At 38.4% G+C, this 13,411-nt stretch overlaps 1 protein-coding gene across 2 annotated transcripts in view; it reads left to right on the forward strand.

Moving 5' to 3' along the window:
- ASMTL (acetylserotonin O-methyltransferase like) overlaps positions 1-13,411 on the forward strand; it is an 86,497-nt gene that overhangs the window by 54,508 nt on the left and 18,578 nt on the right. Inside the window, exons 1-2 of one of the 2 annotated variants that reach the window (XM_072427660.1) lie at positions 10,322-10,402; positions 13,008-13,129. In XM_072427660.1, coding sequence (XP_072283761.1) covers positions 13,037-13,129 — 93 coding nt within the window. In that variant the 5' untranslated portion in view covers positions 10,322-10,402; positions 13,008-13,036. Of the gene's footprint in view, positions 1-10,321; positions 10,403-13,007; positions 13,130-13,411 lie in introns of those variants that run through there. The other variant, XM_072427652.1, reaches the window with a different exon arrangement.

Raw genomic sequence — 13,411 nt, forward strand, 5'->3', positions numbered from 1 at the left:
TCAAGGCACCTGTGATAAATGTGGTCAGTCACTGAGGTATATACTATATACCACAATACAAGAGAGAACAGGTTCATCTAGAAGCCTCATTAAAGGTACAGCTAAACACCAAAGCATTGACATCACCTGAAGGCTTGCAGTGTGCGTTTTACATTTATTTATTTTGCTTTCTAGTCCTGGGGAACCTTTTCTTTTTCTTGTTTCAAATAGATCAGAGCAGGTACCATATTTATTTATTATTATTATTATTATTATTATTATTAATAAACAGGATTTATATAGCGCCAACATATTACGCAGCGCTATTTGCTTTTTTGTTAGGTCTTGTGACACACAAAGTCCTCTTTTGGCCTTGTCCTTCTCTAGCATTGGGGCCACTCAATGATAGAGCTGCTACAAATATACTACAAATGAAGGATGTTGCAATGATACCACCACTACCTGCATTCATAGTATGTCCTCAGCCTTCTAGATTGTACAAAGTATAGACATTTATTGAAAAAGTCAAATTGTGGTAAATTTAACAGGTTTGCATTGTGAATAAAGAATGAATGATCTGTGGCACACAACTTGTATGCATTGTTCTTTATGTGGGTTCTCTACAAAATCCTTAGCATCATACACATGCTGGATTCGTTTTTGGTTGTACTTTTAGCATTCATAACACCCAGTGCCAGTTGTTCATGCCATGTGCTCTATACTTCCTATGTTCTCTGAATGACAAATAAATGATGAATTGATGCTTTTCTAAATTTTTTAGAGTGCTTTCAATGACAAAAATTACAAAACTACGTCCCCACATCGACCAATGTTTTCTAAATATGCAACCAATTAGACATTGGATATATACATCTATCTGAACATACTTAATTCGTCCTATGGTAGGTCTGAACGATCATGCTTATTGGGTGCTTCTTTGCCTTCAGAAACACTGCAATAGTGCCTTCCATAGATGTCCATCAGAGCCAGGCCAAAAGTACTATTGTTTCTGTAACAATAGCTGTAAGTTTCTCCACTCCCAAGTAGTTCTAAGTAGTTCTGTTTTGAGTGAGGATTGTTAAGTAAAATTCAGTTCTTCTTTTAACATATACCTTGCAAATAAAGAAGGCCTACTTTCACAACATGGTATTAAAAACTCTGTTTTTGGGGCACCACAATACATTACTGTTTTGGCAGATGAATGTTCATTAACAAAAGCAGTGTTTTTAAGCTGTTCTCTTTAGGATAAGAGTGGTTACTGCTAGAAAGGGATGGAAAAGTGTTAGAGTAGAAGTACTAAAACCAATGGCTTAGTGGATCAATCAGATAACTAGAATTTTAAAAAACCGCCATGCCATCCATCATATTTATTCATGGCATATTTATTACAATTTTGCTGAGAAACTGGCTGGAGTGAAACACGTCCATATAGTAACTTTTCTCAATTAATGAAATCCCTGTTTATTGCTGTTTCTCATTCCTCAATTATTTCTATATATATTTTCACAAACTCGGTTCCTTGATTACCTAAAATCAATTAATGTACCGACTATGACTGACTCAACTACCTACACCTACCAATTCATAAGCTCAAGCAGTAAATACTTTTTTATTACTACTTGCAGACAAGTCAAGAAATTGCCTCTTGCCACTATCACTATTTAAATTTTCACTGCTGAGCAATGGGGAAGCTTACTGGGGACTACACAACTGTGCCTGAACATCCCATAAGAACAGTCATGAGATGGGGGGACCAGATGTGCAGAGGAGCAGCCTGGCTCAATTACAGTATGTGTGACACATTAGCAGTGACAGTATTTAGATATTTGTATGGGGTGGGGGCCATCTGGTTGATCCTGCAGCCCTTTTGCTACCCAGCCTGAACCAGGGTATGGGGTATTTGAAGAGATAAAAAGCCATTTGAACACTAATACAGAATACATTTAGTATATAACAAACCAGGAAGCCTTATATGGGGAATAAAGAATGTGTGATTTAGGCCCAAGAGGATAGACAAAAAGTAAATGCATAGATCTTACCACACAAGTAACCAGAACCACATGTGAATAGTAACTCTTTATAATGTAAGTACAGTCACAGCAAGATTCTAGAATAAACTTGAATCACTGAAGACAGCAGCTAATTAAAAGTTTAATGAAGTTAATTAGTAGCATAAGTGTATCTGCAGGCTGATGTATAATCATCACTCAGAAAATGATTCAGATCAATGGGTTTCTAAAGGAAAAAGCTGCCCTCAACCAAAGAAAATAAGCAGAGTTGTGCCTGGGAAGCAAACACCACCAACTGATCCTTTAATGTTCACATATTTGAACCCTGCATATCATTGGGTATACTTATAAAATGGCAACAGGCTCTGAAGGTGGGGAGGGCAGGAAATGAGAGGCAGCAAGCCCAGTTAAAGAAGGATGGTAGGTTGGAGGAGAGATTTTAACTAGACAGAGGAGGAAAAGAGAAGGTATTGACCCTGTTTATTTTTAATTCAGAAAGGAGAGGATAGGGGACATTAATTTAGGACTAAATTGTGGAGGGTGGAGCATAACATTACATACTATAAAACTAGATTGTGGAGGGAGAGAGAATGCACAAGGAACCAATACCCCATTTAGAACTGCATATCCCAGGATGATACATTTCTGTAATCTTTGTCAGTTTATTAAATGCTTATGAAATGCATGTGCTCTTTATTAGTCTCCTAGAATACACTGTCTGGTTCCTTTTATATTTAAATCATGATTAGGCCATTTGGCTGTGGCTACCTCTTACAAACCACTCCCACTTTAAGCTGAAGAACAGACTTTTGTTATAGACAGTGGTTTTTTAAATATATAAAGCAGTACCTTTATCAAGGGGCAATGTATATTCATTTCACCTTAAGTGAAATAAATGACCAATGACCGTTCAATTTCTTCTATTGATGAGATGTTAAACAAAAAGCAGACATAAATTACTCTAAATGTCACATGTGTAACATTAGTAAATAAGCTCAATTTAACTCGTTTTGCATGTTTTCCCAGGGTAAGCTTTGTACCACTGGACCTGAATTATTAAAGCTCCCCAAGACTGGAAATGATGGATTATCATAGGTGAACCTGGGTGATCCATCTTCTGTAGTCTTGGAGAACTCAAGCCCTTTGTCTCACCAGTATCCACTTAGCAATTTTATTGGGTAACAAAAGAATAACTCTAAAATATGTATTACTTTTATTTGTTATATTTATATTTGCACATATATATATATATATATATATATACACACAGAAAGTGTTTTTTTGGCAAAAGTAGACTTAATGTTTACCAGCACACCTCTAACACCACTTTCCTTGAACATGCCTATTCTTAGTTCAAGCAACATTCTCCCAAACAAAGCCTTCAGTTGGTCTTTGGCCAAAGCATTGCCAACTGCAAAAAGTAGTAGGAGTTCCCATTGCCTGGTGTTGTCAGGGGAGGTCCTGCCCATTATATACAGTATATTGTATAACAGTAGTCAAGTGAGCTACTGAAATAGTGGCCAGAAGTTTCTTGTTGAGTACTAAAAGAGTTAAATGGATAAATGGTTGGTTTTATTGGAAATAAAGAGAATGTTTCATCAAAAGAACCCAAATATGCATAGCAACTTTACCTATCATACATTACAAGGAAGGGAGAAAGTTATATACTTAAAAAAAACAAAAAAACAAGAGATTGCCTGTGGTTTTGTTTAAGCACTACTAACTGGAATGGCTCAGTTAGAAGAAAATATTTGCCCTACCAATTCTTCTAAGATCAAAGCAGCCATAGACATTTCACCCTGCTATACTCCAATGCTGAATACTGGTCAGCTGATAGGAGGTCAAGTTGAGTAAAGATAAGTGAATTTCAAATCAAAGGTTTACAGCAGTTTCCATTAATGGGTCTTAAGCAATTACTATTACAATAGATGGGCCTTAGTCAGATGAAAAAAAGTATACCGCAGAGAGAGCATGTGGACTAGTGAGCCTTGACCAGTTACAGCTAGGAACTAAAAGTAAATAAAAAACACGTCATCTCCCCCGAGAATGTGAGAACTCTGACTCATGGCTGATAGCAGAAGAAGGTATTTCCCAGGGAAAGTATGTATATTTATATATGTATATAATGGAGTCATATTTGCAGATGAATGTCCTTAATGTTTACCTTTAGTCATAGGGAAATGTGTTTAGCTTTAGTCATAGTGTATATCTAATGCTACCTGCTGTTATGCAGACCTTATGTAACGCGCCTGGGCACACATATCACAACGTACACCGGGGTACGCTTCAACAGACTTTATTCCGTAATCCAGGTACAGACCGAGGTCAAAACACAAAAGATCAATGCGATAAGCGAGGTACAAAAGGATGAGGCAGAAGACGTAGTCAGGGACTATCTGAAGTCAGGGCAGGCGAAGTTCATTGATAGTCAATAATCACACCGGGTCGCTGCTGGTAATAAGTCCAAGCTGATGACAAGACACAGGGAAAGAAAACAGGTCAAAAAGGTAATCCAACATAAGCAGGCACCCAAGCACACTAACACAGAGGCTATAACGGGCAAGGGTGCAAATGACAGGCCTCATTAAATGGGCAGAGTGCCAAATCACATTGTGCCACCTGGCGCTATTGGATTGGAGGAACATACTGAATGATGAATCCCTTGCAGAGGATTTGGCCGCAGGGAATTCAAGCTATACATGCCCCGACTGCCTTGCCCCCAGGGGGTACAAGAGACACACATAGTAGCACGCGCGCCTCTTACAGCAGGACCCCTGGGCCGTGCTTTACTATGCACACCGCAGAGATGGCGTGAGAGGGGACACACTGCCCGCGATCCCTAGAATCGCCATGGGCAAGGACGAGGCAGGAACGCTGGTGGGGTAAGTACCTTACACCTTATCCTTTCTTTCTTTACTTTTACAAATCCAAATCCAAAATAAGCATAATAAGACATGGGGATACAAGACAGGGGAGTATGGGGTACTATTTTGATAACTATTCTCCAAGGCACTTAAGGTAAGTTTGCACACACCTTCTACCACCATTATTATCTGTTCTCCATTTGTTAGTAAATTATTAGGAGGCACTATTGTCTACAAATGGAACCTACTTGCTGCTGATTATCTTTTAATAAATCTCAGTGATGCCACAAGCATCTCCTATACAGGTAGTGCCTGGGTACATACGAGATAGGGACTGTAGGTTTGTTGAATTTGTATATAAGTCGGAACAGGTACATTATTTTAATAAATGCAATTAGGACAGATGTTTTTCTCAACATGCTATTAGGCAGCATGGTGTCAGTTACTGTATAAAATCCTCACTGTAAGGTAATCACAAACAAAGCAAAAATAAAAAAATCTTTATGCTTTTGTAGCAAGCTGTGCTTTGATATGCAAAAAGAAACATCTGCAGAGTTTGTCTTAAAGAGTTACAAGAGGTTGCAAGAGGTTGCAAAAAGAGCTCAGTCCTTAAGATCATCCACCTCAGCTGTGTTTACCAAAAGATTTCTTCTGCAAGTCATGCAAACCGCTCCCCTCCCCCCTTCAAGCCTCCTTCCTGCACAGGAATGCCCCCGTTTGTATCTAGGAGACGTATGTTTGTCGGATGTTCTTAACTTGAGGACTACCTGTACAATCCTTTCAGGCTGTAGCAATTTGACAAATTTGTCAAGGTATAGTACCTAACTCCACTGCAGTACTATATCCTAATCCAGCAAGCATCATTGCTAGTAAATGCAAATAAACCAATTATGTAGGTTTAGTGACAAGCCCAACAAGTACATTTCTGTGGGTCAGGTCTGTCAACGCTATACAGGTAACTGGTCACACCGCACAACCCCTGTATCACCAAAATTGAATGACTCATATGACTCAGTCCACTTCAAAAGGAAGGCGGCCTCCCATTGAGTCAACAGGCAAATCTTCATGTTTTGTTCTCCTTTATACAAACTCTTGATGTGGTGGAAATTAACAGAACATGTGAACTCTTGCTGGCCAGCTCCTGTTCAGCCATCCTTAAGAGGTTGCATGACATATCTAACGCTCAGAATCATCCAGTAGAGCAGAATCTCTCCCACGCGTGGGAAACCTTACCCTCAAAGCTTCACATTATCTATCATCAGAGGGAATCCCCTTTTAACCCCCTTACAGCTGAGCCATTTACTGAAGGATGTAGCATTTAATTAAACCACAACACACAATACACAGAGCAACAAACCTATGAATAAAATTACATGCAATCACTTGAAGGTCCAAAAGGTCTTGCTAAGCCATATGTTGTGAATATTGGTACAAAAGTCTACATAACCCTTTCTAAAGCACCGGTGTGAGACTCATATTTCATTGTAAGAACAGTGGGTTCCTGCACACAGAGAAAATTGTTTCAATGCCAACTTCCTAACATGTTTCTAACACCCTACACCATTTATAGGAAGTCTCTAGTGTAACTAGACATAAGATAACTAATATAACTTATTTAGTTGTTGCCTGACCTTAAAATTCTGCTGTTAGTGTGCTATCACAAGCTCTGCAGTGCCTGGCTGTCACAAATCTTCAATTATTACTTAGGGAAAGCTGTAGTTTGACAGTTTTGGAGCTCAGGTCCTGCTCCTCATTAATTCATCAATGAAAGCTACCATTGCTTTTATTCATAAATCACTCTTATATGTAAATGTAAAAGTTTTAAATTAACATTTTTGATGCCCTGGCTCTTTTATACCAGAGAATCTGTCATTCTCCCAAACATTCCCAGGTGGGAATTACTGCCATTGAAACAAATGGGCTTGTTTTATTCCCCAATGGGAATGCATTCAGGAATGTCTGATTCCCTGTTTTGTAAAAATACTTACCTCTCTTAGAAAAGGAGTTTGTTTCTGGTGAGATACAGTACTATGCATATCCTTTACATGTTTTAAAGATATTTACACATTATAAATATAGTAATCAACTTGATAAAAGCAATGTCAATAATTCTGCAACTAAGTTTCACACTAGTTCTAACAATCATTTCTTATTGTAAATGTTTAATGTGCACATACTACACCTATGGTGAAGCTTCCATGCTTCCATGCAGATTGTAAGCTCTTCTGAGCAGGGTGCTCTCCACCTGTTTCATTGTTTGTATATGTCTTTTATTTGCAACCCCTACTTAATGTACAGCACTGTGTGTTGGAACTATAAATACTGTTTAATAATACAATTTCATTTATTTATTTATTTATGCAGTGTGCAGTATATTTATATTGGTTGTGGGTAACCTCAAATGTTCTTATTTTGTGTATGTCTGATAAAGATGTCTGTGTTCTAAAAAAAGGTGAATAATACAACATAAAGAAATAACAGTAAACTTTCATACCTCCTGTGGAATGACTGGTTCTCTGGTATAATGATAAAAATGTGGCCCTTGGGTGACATCTAGTGCACATTTAGCACAGTGACACCTTCCTTATACTGAAGGTATTCAAGTTTTTTTTTCCATCACAATCCCCAAAATAAAATGATTATTCCTCATTTCAGGATTGTAGGTGGAGCCATAAAAATTATTACCCTGTCAGCCAAATACACATCCAAAAACGCAGGCGTAAAGTGTGAATAACCTGTATACCTGAATAACCTAATACATTAAAAACCTAATTAAAGCAAAATTAATTTTGGAAGAAACTTGTATCTAAAAATGCTGATTCTCTGACTCTTGTACTATATTCTCTCAAGTTCAAAATTAATAATTTTTGGAGAACTGAATGGAAAGCCAACATATTATTATGTAAATGCAAATTACTGTCTGACCTAATATACAGGAAAAGTCTGTGACCTAACTCTGTCACAAAGTAATATGATCTTTTTATTAACAGCACAATAGTGTGCAGTAATATTGCATGGCTAAGTCATATCTTGTTCAGAGGAAAAGCTGTATCAGAAATTAGAAAGAAAAATTGTTTTTGCTGTCATTTCACTCGTCTCTGCATCATTCCTGGTTTGTTTGCACTACAATTAGAAGCTGATCTTCTGTCAAAGGATTTGGCACAGATCAGGATGTAAAATAAAGTTTCCTTTTTTAGATACTTATTTAAAAAAATCTCTACCTAAAATTACTAATGGTGTGACAAATCTATAGGAACAGAAGGGGATTTTGACTATAGCTCTGCTTATTAATGGAACTAAGGTCCTACTTTACCAAATAAAGTATCAAACAGGGACAGGCAAAATCCCTTTTGAAATAACCCATCTTACCAGCCTGATCATGATGGTGAAATGTGAAAAAGCTGAGCTGCACATGAGCAGTGTCAGCTTTGGTTGCCAGGGAAGTCTGGTAATCCAGGCTTCCCTTGGGTTTGCTGGGGATTAACAAATGGCTATGTGCCTGTGCAGTAGTAATATCATCCTGGCATGGCCAATCAAGACAACTGAAGATCTTCTCTAGGAAGAAGAAGGCAGCAACCTGTAATAAAATTCAGATAGGTCAGTCACGTGGCTTTAGTTCTGCTTTAAAGCTGAGCTGGATGAGTCCTGCAACTTCCTAAAGATACCATCTACTATACCTTCTCTGCATTAGTGATGTGATAACATTAGAGTGACTGTAGGATTATTGCCTTGAAATGATGGCAGCCTCTTTTTTTCCAGACATCCTCCATAGCTGTATCATGTGACTTGTAATGTGATGCCCGGGACAACAGAAGATGCCCAGGATGCTGGACCAGAGTTTATTTGTGCCACACTGTTCAGAAATGAAAATCTTTTAATAAACCCCAAAAAAACTGATACACTGCAATATATATTTTGATGCAGAGTTTAAATACACTTTAAAGCTGGATTGACAACTTTACCTTTTCCATTCAAAAGTTTGACTATAATGTACACCAATGCCATTGCAGCATATTTGAATGCACCTCATGTTGCCATCAATGCATCATGTACAATGGCATGTGTTCAGTGCAATAAAAAGTTACATTCACTGAGCATTAACTGGCAATGGCATCAATATTTCAATATGTCCACTGATTTAAATGCAGCAAAACACAAATTTGTGAATGCAGTCAAGGTTTATGTGCCATGCAGGAATGACAATTAGGCTTAGTATACACGGAGTGTTTCGCCAGCGTTTAACCTGTGGCTTTAAGAGCCCGTGTTTGAAATTCCCATGCATTCCAATTGGCTAATCCACAGCAGTTTCCTTGAGGCACGTTTTTGAGCAATATAGATAACGCTCCTTGCGACGCTTTTTTTGAAATGCAAGGTTATCGCGGGTAAATGTGGTTTAATGTGGGCAGACATTGTCCATTGATTTCAATGGGGACGTTTTCTCGTGTTTATAAATGCTTGAAAACATAACTGCGGTAAAAACATGGCAAAAATGCAGCATAGACATTTTCCAGTGGTATAAAGGCAAGCTTTAAGATGCCTGAAATGTCAAACATAGACTTTTAAAGCCTCAGGGTAAACGCTGGGGAAACAGCCCAGGTAGACCCAGCCCTAGGGGTAAATTTATTTTCTCACTGGATTCACACATCTTTCACCCAAAACCCACACATTTAATATATTGTATTTGAATAGGGTGAAAGTTGTGTGAACACTTTCAAGGATAAATCATACTTTTGCATTGTGCATTGTATTGTTATATATTGTGAAAGTCACCCCAATATACAGAGGCAACCCAGAGGCACTGAATGTACATTTGTCTGTGTTATCAACTCAATACAACAAATGTAATACATGACACAACTACACCTAAAGTGTGTATGGACCTTCGTGAAAAGACCCCTTACATCAAATGCCTTTATTAACATTTTTAGTTTGAATAAAATTATTATTATTATTACACAGTATTTATATAGCGCCATCATATAGCGCCATACTCAGCACTGTACAAAGTTCATAGTCATGTCACATCAAATGAAAATTACTTCTAAACTACCGTAATAAGTTAATATATATTGGCTAAGTTTTTTTTTTTTTTTTTAAATATTATAATACAAAGATTTATATCATACTGATAAGATTAAATATATGTTAACTTTACAACCTAAAACTCCTCACACTGTTTGCCTGAAAAGATTGGAGCTGAATAGGACTACAAGAAAATGGCTGACGATGTCACGTGACTTTGCTGGGCATGCTCATTTTGTAGATAATAATGTGGCGGCCATTTTTAATAGTGGTCGGACTGGCAGATGATGATTTTAAAGTAATATCTATTCGGGGATCATATCGTTTATTTAATATATTGCAGGCAGTAGTAAACTGACTTATGTTACATAATATAGGCATTAGTCTATACTTTGGAATATATTGGAGTCTTAAATAACGTTCGTCAGCAGCTTTCAACCAATCAGAGAGAAGGGGATTGCCCTGGTTAGGTCACAGGTCATTGTACTTTCACATCCCTGGCCAGGTGTGTGAAGAAGCGGAGAGTCAGTGAGTGTCTGCTTGTAATGTATTCATGTTTATGTGTAATGTATATGTGTGTCAGTAGTACTGGATATGAATGTGAGAATGTATATACATGGCTTTCATTACATGAACTGGGGAAATAAATATACATATGGGTTCTGCATAGTGAGCAGCCTGTGCTTTTTCAGGTATTAAACATGCAGTGCTGCACAGCCCTGGAAATACAATGGCAGATATGTGTGTGGAAGAATTGTACAGCTGGATTGGCCAGGGGTCCATAGTGATCACCACCAATACATTACCCCTAGTGACCTGATGTAGCTTTGCTTGGCTCTCAAATATATATATATATATATAAGTATTTATGTTTAGGTCTAGATATAGTAGGAAATAATTTGATCTCCTGTCATGTTATTTGTTTGCTGCCCATATCCAAGGGGGGAGATTTCTCTTTGTTTCTGTCCTGGGGATGTAACAGGAAATGAAAGGAAATCTCCCCAAAGTGAATCAAACATCCAATTGGAGGATGGTTTTTAATGGTGTCCCACAGACAAGAAAAAAAAAGGCCTAACCCAGCCTTTTAAATCTTTTTGTCTTTGTGGAGTCCTTGAAATATTTTCCAGGATTTTGGGAACTGTCTGCTAAAAGCAATGTATGGGGGGCAGTTGGAGAAATGGCCCTTACATTGGTGATCAGTAAGAAGATAGTTTTATTACAGTGATCTGAATGCCCCCTCCCCCCTGCATACTGCTGGGCTTTTGTCAGGTCTCACTGAATCCAAAACTCTGCATGCACCACTAAATGGAAGGTCAGACAGCCATGGCAGTGTTAACCCAGAATGTTTGTTTAAGCCGTGTGGGAAGAAATTAAAGGTGGGTGGCAGCCACTGTATTTTGACCCAACTCTTATGTACCACCCAAAAACAGCCAGGTGGTTACTACAAAGTGCCAGGTGGGGCTGGGGAGAACACTGCACGGGAACCCCCTGCAACCAGAAGTGATTCACAGAACCCTGGATTAAAACATGTCTTGTTAAACCTTAGATTATCCTAGACTGATTTAAAGAATCTAGTTTTACATTCACTTTAAATCTGAGCTCCAGGAATATGTCATAGCCTTTGTAGTGGGGCTCCTTCTCAGTCTGCAGCTGTTATATTTTGGGCTGAGGTACCATGAAGCAGCACATTTATAGCCTTACCCCTCACAGACAACAACTTCCCCCTATTTGTGTGACAGCTGGATGTCTGATGCCAATACAATACAATACAAGGCAGGTTAGTAGTAGTAAGTGTACAGTGCTCAACCCAGAAATTTTTTTGAGCCGGTTGGGAAGGAATTGCAGGCTAGTGCTAGCCAGAGCCGCGGACCATGGGTGATGGGAGAGTGGGCGGGTTCTGGCATCATGACATCTTCCCCTTTGAGTGATACATTGCTCCCCCCCCGCATGCACGGTACGGAGCTGGTAAATTTAGTGGCCTGTGGGTCAGAAAAGGTTAGCAACCGCTGCTCTAACCCCACCTCACATGCTTGCCTTTACACGCGTCACTGCTTCTCTTTTTTTCTGTTTGTTCTATCAGCCACTAAATACCAGGTGTCATAGCTTACCTGGAGCGATGACACCACTCCCTTCCTCATTCCCAAAAGGAGTGTCTTCCCCAGCCCCTTTTAGCTGGGTGCACCACCCAGCACTTTTAAGTACCCACCCATCCATCTCTTTTTAGGTGGTTTACTCAAGAGTTAGGTCACAATACAGGGACTACCACCCAGCTTTAAAAAATTTCTGGGTTGAATCCTGCGAAAGCACCAATTATTTTGCTGTGGTTGTGATCGGAGCATGGGGGGTGACTAAGAGGGTGAGTAAAGATAAAAGTAGGACTAAACCTGCGATATTCATTTGTTCCTGTTCCCCGCCATGTTCTTCTTTCTTTTCTTCCCGTAGACAATCTTCAGTAATCTTGATTGGCCGTTGTTCTTGAAAAAATAAGACATCACTTGAAAATAAGCCTGGTCTTATTTTTGGGGAAACGGGATATATAAAACAGGATATATAAATATATACACATACTGGTTAAACTTAGTTTCCATGATGGTGTATGTAGAGGACACCAGTATATCTTCCTGTGTAAAGTCTTCTTATTGCAAGTTATTAACTCTCTGTTACCCTGTGACTGTATAGATAGAAGACCATAGGAGACACATTGGGGTTAAAATTCTGTTTATAAGCTCTGTGATTACTGACCCAGCATCCTATAGTTATATTTATATGAAAAGTCTTCTTTACTTCCTGGGTGTTCATAGAGCAGTGTTAGGACTTGGGGCTCCTGGAAACCAGCCAAAGCCCCAAACATTGTGGACTGTGCTGACTTGTAATAGGGATGGGGGAGAGGATATGTTGGTCTGTTGTATACCAATCATTGATCTTCCAATTTCTCTGATTTTTTTTTTTTTTTTTACTGATACTGGGGAGATGTGAAAACATTTTAATTATAAAGGCATACATTTGCTTTCTTTTTGTCTGTTAAATATTGTTATATCTGTCAGGTACAAAAATATCTTTCTCACCTTCCATAGATCCAATGAGTTGATTTTCTTCCGGTGACATGTTTTATGCTCTTTTTATATCTGCTTAGGAGGCTAAAGTGCTATTTACAAAAGAGAAATGTTGCTGAATCCGGTGATTTCAAAGTTGGCAGGGAAGAGGGTAGTGCTGGCCAGTGCATCCCCACGAAGACAAGATATACTTTCCAATGTGGTATGTAGATTTATTTGTTTTTTAACTGCATATTTAATTTATTAAAATAATAAAAATGACTTTTTGTTTTACTAAATGGTGAATGACATACTTAATAGACCTATTAATGTTTTCTTCTTTTAAGTGGTGCTTATATAATTGCACTATGAATATTTAAAAAGAATATTAATTAAAGTAAAAAAAACTTTCTTGCATAGTATTAGCATGATCCCATTGTTTTAGTAACTAAACACCATTGCACAGGCAGCCAGGTTAGCCTTTGCAGCGCTAGGTCCCAGGTTC

This window comes from Pyxicephalus adspersus, chromosome 1, assembly GCF_032062135.1.
Source record: "Pyxicephalus adspersus chromosome 1, UCB_Pads_2.0, whole genome shotgun sequence".
NCBI classification, from domain to species: Eukaryota; Metazoa; Chordata; class Amphibia; order Anura; family Pyxicephalidae; genus Pyxicephalus; species Pyxicephalus adspersus.